This window comes from Lontra canadensis, unplaced genomic scaffold (assembly GCF_010015895.1).
Source record: "Lontra canadensis isolate GAN:19392208 unplaced genomic scaffold, GSC_riverotter_1.0 scaffold3, whole genome shotgun sequence".
In the NCBI taxonomy this organism is placed as follows: Eukaryota; Metazoa; Chordata; class Mammalia; order Carnivora; family Mustelidae; genus Lontra; species Lontra canadensis.
Genome location: NW_022630997.1, coordinates 9,800,910 through 9,823,483, shown reverse-complemented (window position 1 = coordinate 9,823,483; position 22,574 = coordinate 9,800,910). Strand labels below are relative to the sequence as shown.

General features: G+C 42.6%; 1 protein-coding gene across 1 annotated transcript; it reads left to right on the top strand.

Annotated features, from left to right (window-relative positions):
* Positions 1 to 3,101: 3,101 nt before the first annotated feature.
* LOC116879278 (iron-sulfur cluster assembly 1 homolog, mitochondrial-like) lies at positions 3,102 to 3,570 on the top strand. Its single transcript, XM_032877386.1, has one exon. The coding sequence runs from the start codon at positions 3,102 to 3,104 to the stop codon at positions 3,480 to 3,482; it is 381 nt and encodes a 126-aa protein (XP_032733277.1). The 3' UTR covers positions 3,483 to 3,570.
* Positions 3,571 to 22,574: the final 19,004 nt, after the last annotated feature.

Here is a 22,574-nt window from a genome sequence, read left to right as displayed (position 1 = left end):
AGGAAAAAATACAATTAACAACAGAAGAGAAAAAAGAAGATGTCATTTCCCCTTCCCACAAAATTACTATGCACATGCGCGCACACACACACGAAATATTTTGGAAGAATACACAGCAAAATATCTATAATTAATGTCTCCAGGAGATGGGTTTGGAGTAAATTTTATTTTTTTTAATTTTTTTGAAGATTTTATTTATTGATTTGACAGACAGAGATCACATGTAGGCAGACAGGCAGGTAGAGAGAGAGAGGAGGAAGCAGGCTCCCTACAGAGCAGAGAGCCCAATGCGGGGCTCGATCCCAGGACCCTGAGATCATGATCTGAGCCGAAGGCAGAGGCTTAACCCACTGAGCCACCCAGGCGCCCCTGGAGTAAATTTTATTTTTAAAGTAAAATAAAAACAGAAGTATTTTATGTTATTGGAACCAAAAGACCAAATCAGACAGTGTGAGAAGAACAGAATGAATATTGAAAGAGAAAAACTGAGAAGGTAACAGAGACCTGGGAGGGAGAGTCCCGAATGGGAGATGACCTGTCCTTCATCATTCATGAGTGGTGGTGCTGGACACTTAACACAAACACAAAAGCTACTGCAAAATAACCACATGCACATACATATACACACGTAGATTCATAGGTCATCTGATAAGCAAGCCTCATGCCAGCACTGAATACTGAATTTTTGAAATATAACATTGCCAAGAGATTTTTTATTTAGTATCATGGATATCTGAAGGTACATCAGAGAGAACTGAAGTGAGTAGGATTAACCATATATCCCGTATTATAAATATATAATAACTTCTGCTATTACTATCCTATTGACAATATATATTGAGTCTTAAAATATGCCAGGTTTTGTGCTAAAACTTTTTATCAGTATTATCTCCCTTGATATAATCAACCCCTTATAGAGGAAATACTGGTATTATCCACATATTATGAGTAAGAAAACGGAGGCTCAGAGAAGTTCAGTAACTTCCCAAAAGTCACACAATGATTTAGCGGCAAAACATATATTTGATCCTATCTAGCATGACTACAGGGCCCATATTCTTAAATCTATAAATACAACTTCATTAATTGATTGTCTTTTTTTTTTTTTTAGGTCAGTCATACCCTTGGACTCAGCTAGACAGAAAACATAACAAAAAAAGCTGAAAAAGATTTCACAATTTTCTTTTTTCTTTTTTTATTGAGGTATAGTTAACATACAGTGTTAGTTTCAGGTGCCTAATACAATGATTCAACAATTCTATACATAACTCAGTGTACATATCCACAATTTTCTACATTAAAAAGCAAACTCACAAACTTTTTAACCTTTCACAATCTAATAGCTGCAATTGTGGCTTATTTAACTCCCACACTCTTCAGTTATTTTATTATTTTTTGTGAAAGTAATGCTTAACATAAGAACTGTCCTCTTGGCAAATGTTTAAGAATATAATACACTGGGGCGCCTGGGTGGCTCAGTGGGTTAAGCCGCTGCCTTCAGCTCAGGTCATGATCTCAGGGTCCTGGGATCGAGTCCCGCATCGGGCTCTCTGCTCAGCAGGGAACCTGCTTCCCTCTCTCTCTCTCTCTCTCTCTCTGCCTGCTTGTGATCTCTCTCTGTCAAATCAATAAATAAAATCTTCAAAAAAAAAAAAGAATATAATACACTATTGTTAATTATAGGGACTGTGGTATACTGTAGATCTCTAGGACTTACTCATCTTGTATAACAGAGACTTCCTACCCTTTGACTAATACTTCCCCATTTCCACCTCTCCCAGCCCCTGACAACCACTACTCCCTTCTCTGCTTCTATGAGTATGACTAAGTCAGATTCCTTGTATTAAGTGGTATCATGTAGCATTTTTTCCTTGCGGGCATGGTTTGTTTCACTTAACATGATATCTTCCTCATTCATCCATATCATTGCAAATGGCAAGATTTCCTTCTTTTTGTGCTTGACAAATATTCCACTGTATGTATATACCATATTTTCTTTATCTAGTCATCCCTAATGGACATGTAGCTTCTTCCAAATCCTGGCTACTATGAATAGCACTGCAGCAAATACGCAAGTGCGGAGATCTCTTCGCGATCCTGATTTCAATTCTTCTGAATAAATATCTAGAAGTGGGATTTGCTGGATTATACAGGGGTTCTAGTTTTAATTTTTTGAGGAACTTCCATTCTGTTTTCCCTTTTCTCCAAATCCTCACCAGCGTTTGTTCTGCCTTACCTTTTTTTAATAACCATTTTAATAGGTATGAGGTAGTATTGTGGTTTTGATATGCCTTTCCCTGATGATTAATGATGTTGAGCACTTTTTTCATAAAACTGTTCACCATTTGTATGTCTTCTTTGGAGAAATGTCTGTTCAGTTTCTTTGCTATGTTTTAATTGGATTATGTGGGGTTTCTTTCTATTGAGTTATATTAGTTCCTTATATATTTTGGATATTAGGCCTTGATCGGTATGTGGTTTATTTTATCCCATTCCATAGGTCACTTTTCATTTGGTTAATTGTTTTCTCTTTGCTGTGTGCTTTTCAGTTTGATGTAGTCCCCCTTGTTTATTTTTAGATTTTTTTACCTGTATTCTTGGTGTCATATCCAAGAAATCATTACTGAATAAAGTCAAAAAGGATTTACCTGTTTTCTTTTAGGAGTCGTAGAGTTTCAGATATTACCTCTAGGTCTTTAATCCATTTTGTATTAATTTTTATGTATGGCATATGATGAAGGTCCAATTTCATTCTTTTATATGTGGATATCCAGTCTTCCCAACACAGTATTTATTGAAAATACTATCCTTCCCCCACTGTATATTACTGACACTTTTGTCAAAGATCAGTTGACTGTATATGTATGGGTTTCTTTCTAGGCTCTCTGTTTTGCTCCATTGGTCTATGTGTCTGTGTTTATGCCAGTACCATACTGTACTGAATACTGTAGCTCTGTAATATACTTTGAAGAATAATGTCTCCAGCTTTGTGCTTCTTGCTCAAAATTGCTATTTGGGGTCAATGCGGCCACCGTGTCCATGGAGAGAGGGTGAAGTGGCCGAGCTCCGGCCTGAGGCACCAGGTCTCCCAGAGGGCAAGAATGTCGGCTTCTTTAGTCCGGGCCACTGTCGGGGCTGTGAGTAAGAGGAAGCTGCAGCCCACGCCGGCCGCCCTCACCCTGACATCTTCAGCAATAAACAAGATAAAACAGCTTCTTAAAGATAAGCCTGAACAGGGAGGTCTGAAAGCTGGTGTCCGAACCAGGGGTCATAATGGCCTTTCTTACACTCTAGAATATACAAAGACAAAAGGAGATTCTGATGAAGAAGTTGTTCAAGATGGAGTCAGAGGGTTCATCAAAAAGAAAGCACAGCTAACACTTTTAGGAACAGAAATGGACTATGTTGAAGATAAATTATCCAGTGAGTTTGTTTTCAATAACAAACATCAAAGGAACGTGTGGCTGTGGAAAAAGTTTTAATATTTGACTACTCTGGCTGTAAGCTCCAGGAACACTCATGGAAGTCCTAGGGCTTACTGAAGAAATCACGTGACTGTCATGTGCTTAAAGTTTATAATGCCTTACGAGGAAAATAAAATGATGCATTTTGAAAGTGAAAAAAATAATTGCTATTTGGAGTCCTTTGGATTCCATATAGAATTTTGGGATTCTTTTCTCTATTTCTGTAAGAAAAATACCATTGAGATTTTGATATGGATTTCACTGAATCAGTTACTTTGAGTAGTATGGACATTTTAATAATATTAATTCTTCTAATCCATGAACATGAGATGTCTTTTCAATTATTTGTGCCTGTTTAAATTTCTTTTATTAGTGTCATGGTTTTCAGTATGCAGATCTTTCATCTCCTTGGTTAAATTTATTCCTGAGAATTTTATTCTTTTTGATGCCATAGTAAATGGACTTTTTTAAAATTTCCTCTTTGGATAGCTCATGGGTATGTAGAAATGCATCTGATTTTTGTATGTTGATTACGTATCCTGCAACTTTACCACGTGGATTATTATTTCAAACAGTTTTGGTGGAATCCTTAGGATTTTCTACATCTACTATCTTTTCATCTACAAACAGAGATCATTTTACTCCTTCTCTTCCACTTCAGATGTTTTGTATTTCTTTTTCTTGTCTAACTGCTCTGGCTAGGACTTCCAGTACTGTTTTAAATAGAAGTGGTGAGAATGGGCATCCTTACCTTAGAGGAAAAGTTTCAGTTTCATGTCATTAAGTATGATGTTAGCTGTGGGGTTGGCATCTATGGCCTTTATTGTGTTGAGGTAAGTTCCTTCTATACCTAATCTGTTGAGTTTTTTATCATAAAGGGTGTTGAATTTGGTCAAATGCCTTTCTAAACCTATTAAGATATCATGGAGTCTACATCTCCTTTTCATTTATCCTTTGTTCTGTTAATGTGGTGTTTCATGTTGATTGATGTGTATTTGTTAAACTATCCTTAAATTTCAGTGATAATAAACGAATGAATGAATGAATGAATGAATGAAAAAAAATAAGTGGATTGTTGAGGCTTTCCACTCTTACTGTATTGCTATGTCTCCCTTCAGATTTGTAAGTGTTCGCCTTATATATTTTGGTGTTCCCATGTTTGGTGTATGTATGTTTATAATGACCATATCTTCCTCTTGAATTGACCATTTTATCCATATATGATGATCCTCTTTGTTTGCTGTGGCTCTTTCTGAGTGATATAAATATAGCCACTTCTATTTCATATGGTTATCATATGCATGGAATATCCTTTCTCATCCCTTCACTTTCAGCTTATGTGTGTTTTTAAATCTAAAGCGAGTCTCTTGGGTGCCTGGGTGGCTCAGTCAATTAGTGTCTACATTCAGCTCAGGTCATGATCTCAGGGTCCTGGGATCAAGCCCTGCTTCAGGCTCCCTGTTCAGCAGGGAGTCTGCCTCTCCCTTTCCCTCTGCCCCTAACTTTGGGCTCATGCTCACTCTCTCTTGCTCTCTCTCCCTCTCAAATAAATAACATCTTTAAAAAAAATTAAAATTAAAAAAATAAAGTGAGTCTCTTAGAGACGGCACATATTTGGGTCTTATGTTTTTATATCCATACAGCCACTCTGTATCTTTTAGTAAAAGGGAAAAAGCAAGGAAAGTCCCTCACCAATCAGTCCAGCTGGAAATTCTGGGCAGGCCAGCTGGTAGAAACCACTGAGAGTATGGGCTAATGGATAAACCCGCTCGCTGGGTCTGCAGGTGAGTGGGCATGGTGCTGGGGTCCATGGGTCGGTAGGTCCAGTGCTGGCACCCACAGTTGTGCAGGCTCAGTGCTGAGATCTGCACATTTGTAGATTTGGTGCTAGGATCCATTGACAGACAAGCCCAGGGGCTAGGTCTACAGTCCAGCTTTTTGCTTTTAATGAATGAATGCTTCAAGGATTTTTTTTATTTTACATCTTTATTTAGTATAATTGATATACAAAGAACTGCACATATTTAATATGCACAATCAGTTCTATGTATATACCACACTTTGTTTATTCATTCATTCATCAGTGCACACTCGGCTGCTTCCACCTTTTGACTGTTGTGAATAATGCTGCTACAAACGTGAGTATAAATAGATCTGTATAAGCCCCTGCTTTCCATTCTTTGGGGTATACTCCCAAGAAGTGCAATTGCTGAGTTGTATAGTAATTCTACTTTTTTTTTTTTGAGAAAATGATAGATAAATACATTTTCATTTTTAAATTCATATGTCTTAATTATTCATATATCTTAAATTATTAGTGAGGAATGACATTTAGAATATCTCTTTAGGCCTTGATATTTCTTTGTTTGTGACTTATGAGCATATGCTAATGTTTATAATAATTTTTCTTAATATTAAGAATAGCAGGGGCACCCGGGTGGCTCAGTTGGTTAAGCGACTGCCTTTAGCTCAGGTCATGATCCCTGAGTCCCAGGATCGAGTCCCACATTGGGCTCCCAGCTCCATGGGGAGTCTGCCTCTCCCTCTGACCCTCTCCCCTCTCATGCTCTCTCCCTCTCTCTCAAATAAATAAATAAAATCTTTAAAAAAAAAAAAAAGAAGAAGAAGAAGAACTGCTTCCTCTCACCTAAGTTTCAAGCATTTTTCCAGTCATTATTTGCTTCTTGCTTCAGTTAAAGGTGATGTGTCTGCCTGTGTATGTATTTATTGTAGGAGTGGGAAGAGAGAGATGGCACTATTGTTTCTAAAACAAATATATACAATGTGAAAATGTAAAGTTCACATGTGGACATGAAGCATCATCTTATGCAAATTGTTTCTAGAGAAGAGCACATCTGCATTCAATTTTTTGTCTTTGACAGGATCCTTGACAAACAGACACACCTGTTTCACACCCCAAGTTCCCTCTGCCCAGCATTTAAAACAGTAGATGGTCTTTCAGGAAAAGCAATAAATCTATGGGAGAGAAGCCTATAAAGTCTCATTCAAGATGCTTAGTGAGAGAGACTTTGGCAGAAATAGAAAATTCCGACTATACTGTCACTAAGCTGTTTGAGAAATAGGCAATCGAATCTTGATTAATGAGTATTTCCTACATCATTTATGCCGTCTCTCCACAGCTTACTTCTGCAAACTCTAATACGGTCCCAGAGGAAATGCTATTTACTCTGGTTTTGTGATTTCTTTGCCTGCAATGTCTAGATCACAGAGACAGCAGCCAAGCTGGGCAAAAAGACTAAAAAAAATTATCAGGCTTAAAAAACAAACAAAACACAAACAACTCTCAAATATGAAAGGTCTACTTTACTTTTTTTTAAAGATATTATTTATTTATTTGACAGACAGAGATCACAAGTAGGAGGTAGATAGAGAGGAGGAAGCAGGCTCCCTGCTGAGCAGAGAGCCTGATGCTGGGCTCCATCCCAGGACCCCTGGGAACATGACCTGAGCTGAAGGCAGAGGCTTTAACCCACCCAAGTGCCCAAAAGGTCTACTTGAAATCTTAGGTCACAGATATCTTCAAATTCCTTAAAGGTTCCTTTTCTTGCATCCCCGGATGGTCAGTTAACCCTGTTTTTCCTACTCAAAACTTAAGGACAGCATCAGCCTCTCTCTCTCTCTCCCAGCGCCCCCTCCCCATGTGTGCTCATGCTCTTGCTCTGTCTCTTGCTCTGACTCTATCTCAAATAAATAAAATCTTAAAAAAAAAAATGAATAAATTTTAGGGAAAAAAAGAGCAGCATCAGCATGAGTTGGTCAAGCAGAAAGGGAGGTGGGAAATGTGCATTTTTGCTTTAATCGTAAGATCACAATCCTTTCTAGCAGTGTTTCTCAGTATTTCTTTCATTATCATTCCCCAAAGGAGCCTTTTCAGACAATTTTTCCTAATTGCCCCCCAATGAAATTTTAATGTCACAGATATACTGTGTATCTCTTAATGTGTTATATTTATATCTATGCATTTTAAAAACTGAGAGTTTTCAACATTCCCTCCTGCAAGAACCAATTTTTGTACCCTCTAAGGTAATATAACATTTGTTGAGCCTGAACGATCTACAGAGTTTTTTCTCTAAACAGCCCACACTCACCTTTGAAATCACAGATCTCAGAAATAAGGTGGGAACTTGTTCTACTAACTGAATTGTCCTCACCCACTGATTCTTTTTTTTTTTTTTAAGATTTATTTATTTATTTATTTATTTGAGAAAAAGAGAGGGGGGGAGGGAAGGAGAGCAGGTGGGAGGGGCAGAGCAAGAGGGAGAGAAAGTCCCCAGCAGACTCCAGGCCAAGCACAGAGCCCAGCATGGGGCTCAGTCTCATGACCCTGCATCTCACCAAGCTGAAACCAAGAGTCAGTCTCTTAACTAACTCAGCCACCCAAGCCCCCCTCACTCCTGGTTTCTAGTAGACTTATCTGGGAAGGCTCTTTGTTAAAAAATACAAATGCTGGGGCTCAATGCAAGATGTGCTCTATCAGGTTCTCTATAGCTGGAGCCCGGACCGATTTTTTTTATGCCAAGTGATTTAAACACACACTCTAAATTTTGAACCACTCATCGAGTCTAATCTTTAATAATTACTTTTAAAGCAGCTCCTATCTCTTGAATGCTGATGATGTGCCAGGCCCTATCTAATTCTCTACCTCAGATTGCTTAGATTGACCGTAGGAGGTATTATTATTATTTCTTTTTTACATATGGGGAAACTAAGGCATAAAGGAATTAAGAAATGAGCCATGGTAGACAACTAGTCTAGGCAATCTGAAGCCAGAACCATCACTCTTTATCATTAATCCACATACCACACACACTGATTATGCACAAACCTCTTCTACTCCATGTCTCTCTTGGCCATGTCCTGGCTCAGAAAGACACCAGAGTCTGTGCCTAGGATATCATTCCCTAAGATACCAGTACAGGAGGGGCTGGAGGGATTCCCTGCAGAAATTGGGTAATGCTCTAGTCTCAACTCCAAGCATCACTGGATCTCCTATGTCCCAAAGAGAAACTGCTTGAGCCCAGAGTCTCAGAGACCCCGCTCCATAGCTCCTTCACAGTCACCACTAATCCTTCCCCCACAAACAAAAACAAGACCAAGGAATGGGGTGGGAGGCACGCCTTTCTCTCTGATACTTTCTCTCTCTCTCTCTCCCTGTGTCAGCCCAAAACAAATACTCTCTTGCCAAAAAAATAATAATAATAATAATAATAACAACAACAACAGGAAAGCAAAAGTCATGCATTTCAATTCGTGCAAATTGGTGCCCTGGTCCCAGCCAGCCCTCCCTGCCTGCTACATGAGAGCTGAGGAAGGCAAGTCTGCTCAGACTGAGGTTTCTGATCTACCTCTAAAGTTTCCCTGCTGAGACTGTAACAACTGAAAATTTGTTTTTTAAGAAAATACCTTCTCTGCAAAGGGCAACCCTGTATTTCTCTGTGACTTGAGCAATGTCATTACTGCCCAGAGAATGGAGACAGAGGGGATTTACTGCTTAAAAGGCTTCTCAATAAGTCACTGGCCTCGGTAGAGATGCATATCCATAATTTATGGAGGAAGTGATCAATCACTAGAAAATACGTCCTGCCCATTAAAGTGAGCTGCTGGCCTCCGGAATCTTGTCAGCCATCCCACTGAAATGGAGGGTCTGGGCCAAGGACACCTGCTACTACTTCTCTCTCCACTGCTCAGGGCACAGACGGGAACTTTCTCTTTGCCTCAGAGGCTTCGAGCCTTGTAAAGGAACCAGGGTGTACAAGATAAGTTCATATAAGGGAAATAGAGGGGAAGAGACATCTCTCTTTCATCAGGTCTGCTATTCCCACAGGTGACAGGGACGTGTGCGCATCTAGGGCCAGAAATAAGATCTGGAGATTGAAGGCTGGTGAGCAAGCTGGGCATATAGAAACAGACGATGAGCACTGGCATATCTAATCCACTTGCAAAAGGGATACTGAAGGGAAAACAAGAGAGGGATCAAAGGACACAAGTAACCAATGAAGAAACAGGAAAGTATTTACTAATCAACAAACGAAAGAGAGACAGAGGAAGTTGAACCCTAGAGTCATAATGTGTCTGTAATTGCTCAGCACTCTGGCAAACTTGGCCCAAGTCTAATGTCATTTGTATTTTCAAACACTTGGGAGCTCTAAGAGATACCTGTGTCCTGTCTCTGTGATTAATGGTATTGGAAAACCAGGCACCAGGGCAGCTCAGCAGATGTTCCTTGTCACACTGGCCTGAGCTCCCGCTGGTTCTTCTGACCACACAGTGGTAACTTGCTGCTTCCCAACCCTCAGGAACCATCCAGGAGTTCTTTGCCCCCCTAGGAGAGGAGGAAGGCCAGTAGGAACAACTGGGGGATATTTCCCTCTTCTGCTCCCACTGAGACATTGCTGTAAGACCCTCTACAGTCTGAAGTGAGAGGCCCACTAGTATTATTTTTCTCACCCACAGCTCTCATAAGAGAAACATCTGCTCCTCCTCTAACATAATGTCACAGAGACATCACTTACACCAAGATATCACTAAAATTTCTTCCCCTCTGTTTTCACATTTTAATAGGGTCCAATCCCTAAGTCTAAAGGAATGAATTGCTAAGAGTGGGATTTCAGTTAATAGCCAGCCTTGTGAGTACACTGGGCCCCAGTGAATTCACCCTTGGTATGGCCTATAAGACACTGAAAGATCCAGTCTCTGGCCAGGTCTCTAACATATCCTATCCCTGTGACAGTTAGCTCCCCCCTCAAACACACCACTGCCTCACCAACCCCAGGGCCTTTGCACATGGTCTCCTTTCTATCTGGAACTCTCCCCTGCAGCTCTTCACTAGTTAATAGTCCAGCTTAGCCTTCACATGCCAGCACAAATGTCACTCTTTCAGGGAAATCCTCCCTGCTTACCCCAGACAAAGTCAGGTATCCCTGTTCTAGGCTCCCCAGCATCAAGCCTGACTTCTCCATAGCACATATCACTCATTCCTTCTTTGTCCTAAAGGCCCTAAAGGCACAAGTTTGACAGTCTCCAGCTACTTAGAGAGGGCCAGGGTGGCTGGGTTATAGTAGGAAGGGGGGATGAGTAGGTCAGAAAGGCAAACTAGGCCCATAAAAGCTTATGGGCTAGGATACTAGTCTAAGGGCAATGAGAAAATACTGGACGGTTTTAAGCAATGTAGTGACATATCTGATTCACATTGTGAATGGTTTGCTCCAGCTCCTGTGTGGAAGGAGATCAGGGCAGCGTTAGAGCAGAGAGATGATTTGGAAGGCTGTCATACCGGGGATACAGCTGCACTATAGGGCTATTTGGTGGAGGTGCAGAGGAGTAGACGGATTCAGTGTGCGTTCTGTAAGAAGATATAACACGATGTGTTGATAGACGGAGTGTAGTGTTTGAGGAAAGGAGAAGAATCGGTTTGTGGCGTGATTAACTAGTAAATGTGGCATTATTTATTGACATGGGGAAGACAGAGGAGTAGGTAAAGGAGGGAAATCAATGTTGTTTTGGTGAGTTAAACTTGAAAACTCTTTCGGAGAGCCAAGTAGAAATGTCAAGAAAGCAGAAGGACTTGCTAGGAAAAGTCAGAGCTGGAAAAAGAGGCGGAGCGATCATTGACCTATAGACAGGTTTGCCAGGGTCAAGGCCGCTACCCGAGTACAATGAAGGAGGGGCCCGGCATCAGCGATGTTTGCAAGTGAATGAGCAAAGGGGAACGTGAGCAGGGAAAGAAGGACCGAAGAGCAGTGGGAATAGGAGACACGGAGGTGGTGTAATTGCCGCAGCGGGAGCTCTAGGGTAGGTGGGAGGTAACTAGGGAGGAGGGAGGACAGGAGCCCGTCTCCAGTTGTCCGATAGGCAGAGACGTCCCCTTGAGACAGACCTCGCCAGGCGAGCACACACATTCCAGCCCCCCGCCTTTGCTTTGCTGCTGGTGTTGCTCTGCGCCAAAATACGTCCCTCCTCTTTCAAGGTACCGGTCCTCCCACGACTTTGTTACATATTTTTGTTACATATTTTGCAACCTTAAACCAGCTCTGCGTGCCTCTGGGCTGCCCGCACGCCGATCATTCCATGAGCACTAGCGAGGCTCCCGAACCGTTTGTGAACACCTTCCCAAACCGTTTCCTGCGTGTTGCTGCTGCTCGGTTTCTCACCCTGGAATTCTGCTCAGTCCTACACTCTCCGGTCGGGATTCAGGGTTCCACGGTCGTGCAAGATCCCGCCCTCTGCTCGGGATCCCCTCCGACGTGATCGCTGTCCCAGTTAGCGCCCGGGGCACGAAGCCTCGCTGACCTGCACCCCAGCTGCTTCTGCCTGGTTCTCCCCGAGGGAGAGCCCTGGGAAACCCCCGCGACCCCCTCCCTGGAAGGCCTTGGCTGGAGGACACCATCCCTGTGCTGACGAGCACCACCTCCCGGTTTCTCTTGATACCTGAGAACATGTTCTCGTCACCTTGTCAACAGGCTCCTTCCAGACTGCTTTAATTGTCTGCAGGAAGGCTGTTCTGCTCCTTATTCTCTCTCTCTCTCTCTCTCTCTCTTTTTTTTTTTAACATCTTTTATGGAATTTGATCTCAATCTTTTTGTTGTTCATTTTTTAGGGATTTGGGTTGCTTTTTCCTTCCTAACATCATGGCTCTAGAGCTCCCTCTTCTGCTGCTTTTGTGAAATGTCCTCAGTAGGTTTCCCATCTAAAAAATCCGTGTCTGCTCTCCTCCCTTCTTTCATCTGGACTTTTTCTCCTTGCCTCCGTTGACCCCATGCTTCATTTTGGATCTTATTCCCAGCAGTTTCCACTCACTGTGGGGCTTTGTCTTGGAAGGGAATTTTGTCTGTTTAGTTTTGAGGACGACCCCCATCCCCCGACTACCAGACCCTTCGGATCTCATAGCTCGCACACAGCCTAGTGGAGACTAAAACGTCCTCCACTTAGGGCCCTTGTTCTCCAGGTGGTGTCCTACATCTCCCGTGAAGACCCATCTACTTGGTTCGGAGCTTATAGCCTCCATCAGATGCCCTTTTGCTCTCCCTCGCTTTCTCCAGCACAGATATTGATACAATTCAGGTCTTGGAGTGTTCCTGGTTTGTCCCCCCACCCCCTCATATCTGGGGTTCATGAAGATACTTTTACTTTTTTGTGGGTATTGACTATAGATTTGGGGAGTTGGTGGGGGGTAGTTCTAGCTAACTGCGTTGTTTTATTTAAAGGTGTATGTGGAGAAATTACAGAAGCATGCCACCACTGCCATTTTTCCAGAATCCTTTGGGTTATCTGTTCAAGTCTCTTAACAACCCTCTGAGGTACTTACACTTATTATCCCCATTATACAGGTGAGAAAGTAAAGCCTAGAGAGGTTAGGCAAATATCCTAAGGCCAAATATTATAAACAGTAGAAATCCGATACAGATCTAGACATTCTGCCTATGCAGTCTGCACTAACCCCCCCGTAGGCCTGCGTTTAAGTGTCATTAAGCTACCAGAAGGACGAGTAGAAATTGAGCAAGTGAACAACAGGGAGACACTTGTTCACAGATGAAAGAATGTGATAAACAAAGGTCCTGGGGCTTCCCTGCTTTTGAGGAATTGAAAGAAACCAGTGTGGCTAGAGACTTGTGAGACATGGGGGTATCCCATGAGATGCTGCATGAAAAAGAAGCCACAGTGGACTATTCAGGACACTGTAAGCCACGGGAGAGATTTTGCATTTTAACCTATATGCAATGCAAGGTCATCCAAGAAACTCTAAGCTGCATGCAACAGAATTCAGGAGGCTCATTATGCTCCACTTCAAGAACTAAATTAGGTACCTTTGGACCTAAACGATTATTTGACCACAGAGAAGGTGGGTGAATGGCACAGTATAATGTACTCATTGCCCATTAGGGAGTGAACCCAAACAGAAGGAAAATGGTTAGGGAGTGAACCAAAATAGAAGGGAAATGGTACCCAGGGAGGGGAAGAATCATGAGAAAGGAGGGTAGGTAGCGTGGACAGGGGACCAGATTGAGAAAACCCTGGGCTGTCCTAGCTCAGCAGACCCCTGGAAGCAATGGCCTTTCTTCATATCAGTTGCTACTGAGAGGAGAATGGTGACAGAGCCACGGAGCACGTTACACAGTCTAAGCCAAAGAGAGCTACTGTTTTAGGCTGAATAGCACAGCACATTCTTTCAAGAGGCTGCATTCCCTTTGACAATTTTTAGGACTCTGCATCAGAAGGTCAGCCGCACTCACCTGTCAAGATATTTTGAGTAGTAATGACTCCCCTTTCTTGCTATTCATATCAGTCGCCTTTTGTTAGAGTCAAGGAGGCTTTGTGAGCTGGCTTTGTGAGAGGACTTCCGGACAATGTAATATTCGGCCCTTTTTCTGTTCGCATTCAAACTTCAGGAGAAGTATGAGGGAAAATGGAAGAAAAGATGATGCCTGTGACTTAGGATTATTTTTATCTACATCCCATGGAGGAAAGTTGCTTAGATACTGTGGAATTCTTTCTGGGACTTAATATGTTTGATAAATAAAGCAGAGTCACTTTTCCAAACTCACTGATGATTTAATTTCTAGAGCTATTCTAGGTCCCTACTTTAAACTCTGCCTTCTTTGGGATCATTGGGCATTATTTGTGGAAAAGCCACTGGGTGGTGGGTCATAGGCCATAGGCCTGAGGAAGGTCAGGACAGCTCTAGTCAGCTAAGGGCAATCATGGGGGATATTGCCACTAGTCAACCAGCCGACCTTACTCTCTGTCAGCTCCCACCACGTGTGTAGCTGGCAGGTAGGAGGTGAGTTAGGAGGATTAGGAATGAGGTGAGGAACTTGGGATACTTTGTCCCAGGAAGGGACCAACAGCACCAGATGCCATCATAAGATCTGATGCTTGACATGAGTGTGATTGTTTCCTACTCAGCTGGAACTACCCGTGGATGGAAACAGATGCCTCTAATTCTCTTACACAACCCTACGTGAAACTTCCCCTCCTACACCAAATGGGCCAGGGGATCCTCTACTTCGCATACCAGTGGTTCTCAACGCTTCTGGGAATATGTTAGAATACAAAGTGTGGGCCCCACCCCAGAACTACTGAATGAGGAACTCCGGGAGTAGGGCCAGCAGGCTGTCCTAATAAGTCCTCCAGGAGAATCCTAGTGCTCCCTGAAGACTGAGACCCTGTGCATCACACTAAACCTAGCAGCTAAGCAAGAAGCATGGGGGGGGGGGGTTCCCTGAAGTCTCCTCACCTCTGGGGATGTGGCACTGGGCCCGTGTGGCTTGCACAGACCACACCATGTGCTTTCCACATGCTCTCCACTGAAGCCAGACCCTGGGGAAGAGTCAGAGGTCGGGTCAGCTGGAGGGCACATCCTGGTGAGCTTGCTGAGGACCAAGGGAATCTGTGCTTTCTACACTGTCACAGCAGGCAGACTTGAGAACGCGCCCTTTTCCCAAACTCTTCCTCATACAGACAGAAGCTTCACCATCCACTGGTAAAGGGGAGTAGAAGAGTCACCTTAAAATACACCACTTTGGCATATTGATTACTTTGAATTAAAGTTACTTGAGAAAGAGCCGATTCAAGAAGGACACTCTGACCTCCTTGGTACCCCCTGAAAGCAGAAAATAAATCTCACATGTGAAGGTACCGTCCCTATATCAGGAGGATAGAAGGCATCCTTACTGCCAGAGATAGGGAATTCAGGGCCAAGGTTTGTTTGGATAAACAAACCTTGCTACCTCTTCGCTAATTAGCTACCCCAACCCCAAATCCTTCGTTTTGTCAATTCCTCACAAATTTGTTTCCTTGCCTAAAAAACATAAAAGATGCCTGCTTTGGTGACTTCTTTGAGTGTCAAATTTTTATGGACTCCTGTACATATGAAATTAAATTTGGTTTTCCCCAATTCATCTGTCTTATATCAATGTAATTATTAGACAAGCCAAAGAACCTAGATGGGAAGAAGGGAAGTGTTTTCCTTCCCTACGCTGACAACTCCTTGTCCCTGGCTGAAGGTCAGTCTGTCTGCATTTGTCTAAGCAGCAAAGGAAGGCAATTTCCACAGATGGGGTGTGGGGAACTGTCCTCCACCTCTCACGTAATGGTGATGATGATGATGTTGATGATATGATCCCATGTTGATGTTGATGTTGATGATGATGTTGATGATATGATCCCACTGGAAAGTCATGTCCTTCATCAATAATGAGATGAATGCATGATGGAGACTTGGAAAATCTTCTCAAAAGACCATCTCCTTTAGAAATCTTCCTTACTACAGGATTGCCTGTGTGGCTTGATGGTTAAGCATCTGCCTTTGGCTCAGGTCATGATCCCAGGGTCCTGGAATCAAGCCCCACATCAGGCTTCCTGCTCAGCAGGGAGTCTGCTTCTCTCTCTCCATCTGCCCTGCTCATGTTCTCACTCTCTCTCTCTCAAATAAATAAAACTTTTTTTAAAAAGGCATCTTCCCTACTACAAAAATGAGGCAACATTTCTCTCCTCTTGCCCATTACTCAGAATCCTTTGTAGAATCACTTCCATTAATGTTTGCAATAATCCAAGCTTGGGAAGGTAGCATTTGTTCATGTTGTTTTATAGTGTCTTTTCTTATTTTAAATGGAGTATTGGAGTAGAGACTTTGGAATCAGAAAGATTTGGATTTGATTCTGAAAATACAACTTTCTTGTCGTGTATCTTCTAATCTAAAGCAAACTCAACCTTTTTAGGTCTCTGTTTTCTTATCTGTCTAGTGGAGGTGACAATGTCTACCTTACAGAGTTGTGAAAACTTTAATAAAATAACTTGTGCTTATTATATAGAGTAAGTACCTTTTTGTCTCCCCTGATGTTTTCTTTTCTACTTGCCTTGTGTAATAATCTTGCACACAGGTACCTCCTGGGTGACACTTCTTTCCACAGGGGAAAATGAATGACATCACCTTGTGACTTTCTAGTTTTTAATGATCCTTGTATTAGTCATGTCCAAATCCCCCATTGGACTAGAACACTTTATTTCTCTATAAGCCTCTGATGTTTGTGTCCCATAGCCCCCTAGAATGTTAGAACCAAAAGGGGCCTTAGAATTGGTCTGTTGAATGTAATGTTTTCATTTTATAGATGAAAAAAACAGTGATCACAAAGGCTGAGATGATCTGTTCAAGGTCATTTGGTGAGGTAGTAGCAAAGCACAGATTCAAGTCTGTTCCAGTTCATCTTCCATTCTGTTATCTTACCTAGCAGCTGACATCGAAGACACCACAATTTTCCCTTGGTTAGCCTCCTGCTAAATTTTAACTTTAAAAAAAAAATGGGAAAGAAACTGATTTTTCTTCCCACTCAATCCTGCCTCTAGATTATGCACCTAATTTTTTAAATCAGAGAATAATGGAACAGGCATGATCATGGATGTATTTCACAGAGGAGCAAAAGCAAAACAATTCCGTGGATCTCAAACATCTTTCTAAAAACAATAATCTTTGCAGAGATCAGTAAGGAAACACTGGAGCCCTCCCAGACCACCCACATTGTCCTGTATCCAGGAACACCCAACAGGAAGTCAAAACTATGACCCAGAAAGGAAGCTAATTAAAGCACACAGTGGGGGATGAAGCTGGCCGCCTGCAACACCAGTAACTAGTGTTCGCTCAAACAAATGTAGCATCGAGAGAAGAGAAAGTAAAGGAAACTCCTCTGTTGTCATTCATTCCAAGAGAGGCATGCTATGATTTCTTTGATGTTCACCACAGGATGTCTGCAACAAGCAGCCAGGCCTGACAAGAGAGCTGCTCTGTGGAGAGGTCAACATGAAAACCAAATGATATCAGGAGAGATTGGTAAGGTGGACCGAAAGGTTACTACCTGGGTGATTTGGATGCAGAGTAAGACTGTTTCCAAATGTCAGATTTGTTCAGCAACAAGGCAATGGAGTGGCTGAAACAGTGCCTGAAGATGGGCCATGGCCTCCTCGATGGAACCGGAGAGCCCAAGCAGCCCCACGCTAACGGTGCTGACAGCCTGAAACAGCAAACCGCAGTGCTAGGTGGGCAGAACAGCAGCGATAGCGGAGAGGGTCCAGCTAAGAAAAGACCTCAGGGGGTGGAGATGAACGAGGACTCTACTTAGGAAGGAAGGTCCTGACTCTCTCCCACTTCCGGCTCACCTCCTCGTGGGCTCATGGGTCTTAACCTTGATAGTTCGCTTTGGGCCATACTAGTATCATCTACTACTGACCTCTTTGTGCTCCTACTCAAGACTTAGAGAAAAGTGAGGAACATGAGCTCCTGCTTCTGTGTCACCTCCTGTGTCCCCAGCAGCAGCAGAGGTTATATGGGAAGCTCCTCACCAACTCAACCCTAACACCATTCGTTGCTGCTGGTATCACAGTTCTGTTTGTACATGCCTCAAGCCCACACCCCCACCCCCTTCTATCCCCCGACACCCGCACCCCCAGCCCCATCTTTCAGAGAACACTACTCACTCCATGTTCTTCAATTCTTCATGATCCCTTTCCCTAACAATGCCTCTGCAATAGTCTCCGCCCCTCCCCACCCCACCCCCCAAGACGACCAACAAAGTATCCTGCACTTCAGTGACTCCTGCAAGCACTGGGCTTTCTACTCACTCGTTCCCTCCATTCTTGTCTTTGAAGGATACGCTTCTGGAGTATCGGTATCAGTGATTTGTGCTTATCTACATAATACCAGTGCTTCTCTTCACTCTTCTCATCCACATTTAACTCGGACTTAAATATCCCAATGAGCTATCCACAATATGAGAAAAATAAAAAGGTTCTCTAAGAGCCTCCTAATTTTCCCAAGACATATGCTGTAGTTGTTACTCTTAAGTATTATTGTAAGCATTATTTAACAGTGCACTGGCTGCTGTGAAGAAACAGATGTATTCCCTTCTCAGTGAGCTAACAAGTTAAATCAGAAAAAAAAAAGTGCACGTGTGTGTGTGTGTCAGGGAAAGTACAATGGGAGAGGAAGGAAAATACTAAGGAGATTGGTAATTACTTTGTACGGGTGTTCAAGGTACATGGAGGGGTGTGTGCTTCTGAGCACGAGTTTCATAAACCTGGGAACCCACAGAAAGTACTTGTGAGACCCTTAGAGCGTTGCTTGGATGACTTAAACTGGCAGCAAACTTGTTTCCAACTGGAAAAGCGTTCTTCCACGCAGTTTAAACAGTCAGCGTTAATTGTTCTAATCCCTTTGAATAACCACCTCCAGGTCTCTGGATGGTGGTGGTTATTCCCTGACCGTTCCCCAATGGGTCACAGCTTGCTGTAGACAGCGTGTCTCTGAGGATGGGCTATATATAACCCACAGGCATTTTCCCTACAGAAAAGAGTATGTTTCCAGGGTCCGCGAGATACGAGCCCGCGTTAGGTCTCTGTCATGGAGTTTACAGTCCAGTGGAGTGGACACATTTACATGTGTACCCGCGTGATTATGTGTTTAATTAGAACTGCTCTGGAGGCAAAGTCCTGGGAGCGCTCATGGCAGAGACCCAAGCTCTGGGAGGGGTGGTGGTCAGAGAAGTTCTCCCTCAGGATGGGGTGATTAAGTGATGGTAGAAGAGGTGAAGATGGATTAATCAGAGACAGAAAGGGACTGAGGTGTTGGCAGCATCTGGAGGCCCATTAGCCCAGAAAGGGTGACACATTTGAGGCAATGGACAGTGGTCACTGAGGCTAGGATGCAGGCAAGTTGTAACTGGCTAGTCACAAGGCTGGAGAGCCGAACAAGGACCAGATCGGGCACGGTCCTGCAGCTCACATGGACAATTCTGAATTTTATTCCAAGAACAATGGCTAGTCACTGGGGGGTGTGGATTTGTGGCCCGATAACTATAAAACATGGAGCAAGATTTGAATGTTTAAATCATTCTTACCTTTGGCTGACAGGAAGAAATAGTTCTTTGAATACTCCTCCAAGTTGTGTATTTCTTTTTACAAATTCAGAATGTCCTGTGAGGCCTTTATCCTCTCAATGTCTATCTGGAATCCTTGCTCTTAACTGCCCTGACAGGACGGAGCATGGAGGATGAGTCTGGTTTTGTTTTCTGGTGACAGCAGAGACCTCTTGTGTGCTACATGTCTGCCCTCTTGTGTTTACTTAAGAATCGGCTACTTTGAAACCAAAGTTCGAAAATAAAGCGGCGTGGGAGTGTGAATGAGGGAGAAGAAGGTGGATTGGGTCTGTAGGAGGGAAAACAGCATCTAAGTCATGACATGAAAAAGAGTAATGCTATCTTCCTCATCCTCACTCCCCGTTCCCCCAAGACGGGTATTAAAAACTTGGGTTTATGCAGGTTAACATGAATAGTCAAGGAGTTTTGAAATGGATTAAATATCGATTTGAAGTTACCAGCCTAAAATTTGACCAAATCCATACAGATTACTGAAATCAACATCGTGAGGCACACTTTAGTTTAGAGAGAGCTCAATATTTTTTAAAGATTTATTTATTTATTTTAGAGAGAGAGCTTGTGCAGGGAGAGGGGCAGAGTGTGAGGGAGAGGTAGAGACAGAATCTCAGCCCAACTCCCAGCTGAGCATATAGAGCCCCACATAGGGCTCCAACTCATGACCTTGAGATCCTGACCTGAAATCAAGAGCCGGCCACTTAACCAACTGAGCCACCCAGGCACCCTGAGAGAGCTCAATATTAAGAAGGAAATTTATTGTTGATTCTGAGCCACTTCTGCCTCCTCAGATCCTTTCCGTGGGCCATTTTTCCCCAACTGGTCTGTCATCATTTCCTGGCACAGTCCCTTCTAGCTCTCCCCTCTCCTATCAGCCAGCAACTACGCCTCACCTACCCAGTCCATCTCCTCACCATATTTTTCTCTCTCTCTTTTTTTTTACTTCGTGTAGATTTCTTTATGGAATGAAATTGAGTAAAAGGAATGTATGAAGAAATTGTACACAGTAATATTATGACAAGAAGAACTTCCTAAGAGTCCATCGATGACATGGTAGAATGAGTTTCCAGGAGAAATAAGAGGACAATCACCCAAGTTATTCAAAAATCAACTGGACAAAGTCTCCAAGAATGTGCCAGCAGGAAGCCCTATTGGAATGAAGAAAATGATCCTAAAAGGACTTCTCTCTCCTTGTCTTACTTTTTCCTGTAGGCTGAATTCTTTAACTCATATCCAAAGACAGCGAGATTCATTGCTTTCCTGTGGCCAAATTCATCAGAAACTAGAACAAAAGCTAGGGAGGAAAATATTAAAGAATCCCTTCTTTAACTATCAGGAAATGCCCTGGTCCCATGGAAGCAAATCAATGTGGGGCTTTCATTCTAGGCCTGCTCCGACTCTGTGATCAAAGGAATTCTCTGAAAACAGGAGGGTAAATACTGCTAACATTTTTGGGTAAAAACTGCTATGTTATACATAGCTTCCTACAGTGTCTGCGCATAATTTTTGTCCATCAACAAGTAAAGTTTTATCCCCCAAATAGCACCCGTTTTCCCATTTATGTTTATGATGATTTCTCTGAATTCCATTTGTTATTTTTTTGTGTACAGCCTTGCAGAGCTTTGCAGTCATTTTTTCAAAATCAAAACATGTGATGTATAAGCATTACCATACAGGGGCAGATCAAGGTCCTTACCATCTAGCACCCTAGGTTCCAAGGAAGAATTGTGGTTTTCTATAGCACATGCTCAGATAAACGTAGCCTTTGACTTTACCCAAAATTTCAATGGAAAATCTACCATGATGTGATAATTTGATAACACCTCATACATAGAGCACCTGTACTTTATAAGCTCTTTCACAAATACCCACTGTTTCAATCTTCACTTTGAGTATTTAGTCCATTATATAAATGAGGGACGTGAAGCTCAAAAGGGGGAAATCATTTTCTCAACGAATGACACCGAGATGGCAAGCTGCAGACCAAGACAAGCCTGGATCTGCCTCCAAAACCCCAACTTTGCTGTGTAACAAACTACATCAACTAGAGGCTTAAACAACCCCCAGTCATTATCTCACAGTTTCTGTGGGGCAGGAATCTGGGAATGGCTTAACTGGGCCCCTTACTCAGGGTCTCACGAGACTGCTGTCAAAATGCCAACCACACAGGGAAAGATCCGCTCAGGTTCCCTCTGGTTGTTAGCAGATTACGTGTGCTTGTGATTGTAGAACTCACAGTGGCTGGCTTCTTCAAGACAAGCAGGAGAGAGTCTCTGATCTCAGGGAGAGCCCCCAGTTTCTGTTTTAAGAGATTTCCCCTCATTGAGCCAGGCCCACCCAGAATAATCTCCCTTTCGATTAACTCAAAATCAACGGATTCGGGATGTTAATTGCATCTTCAAAAATTACTTCATTTCTGTCATATTCTGTTGGCTGAAAGCAAATCACCAGTCCTACACACACACACACACACACACACACACACACACAAGGAAAGGAAATACAGAACAGGACTCACTGGGAGTCACCTTATGATATACAAAACACAGGCAGGGTACAGGCCAAAAGTTCTGATCAGTGTCAGTAAGTACTTTCATTTAGCCATATTATTTTATCAATTTTCATTAACTTTTAGTACTTTCATTTAGCCATTATTATTTTACCAATTTTTATGATCTTTATGATGAGGATCTATATCTCATACTTACCACCAGTTGATTCTCTTCTAGGTGTCAGCATCCTAATTAGGTTACATTTGAGCACATACTGGTTTGTGAACTTATTTAATACATAAAACCCAATTTATAGGTGAACCAAAAGGATCTCACAGTCCCCTAGCTGCTAAGTCTTACATATGTGAATATTATTTAATCTTGCAAGAGGCAAACCTAAGGGTCCACAACCACAGTGCCTAAGAGTAACCTGAGCCTCCTGTAATGGACCACACCAACCCAGTTTCTGATGAAAGTATTTTCCCCATAGTCTTCCTTCCCTGCCAGTGTGTTTCAATTCTCCAGGGCTGAGCAGGGACAATGATCAGTGGTCACCAAGGGGTCAGAGGATCAGGACCAAGTGTAGGACTCTTGCAAGAGTCTTTCTTAAATTTCATGTTTAATTTTTGTCTCTTTGGGTTGAATAGTTAAGTGGTTTAGACATATCCCACAGCCTTGAT

Coding starts and splice junctions, on each gene's coding strand:
- LOC116879278 (XM_032877386.1), top strand. CDS start 3,102: ATGTCGGCTTCTTTAGTCCGGGCCACTGTCGGGGCTGTGAGTAAGAGG.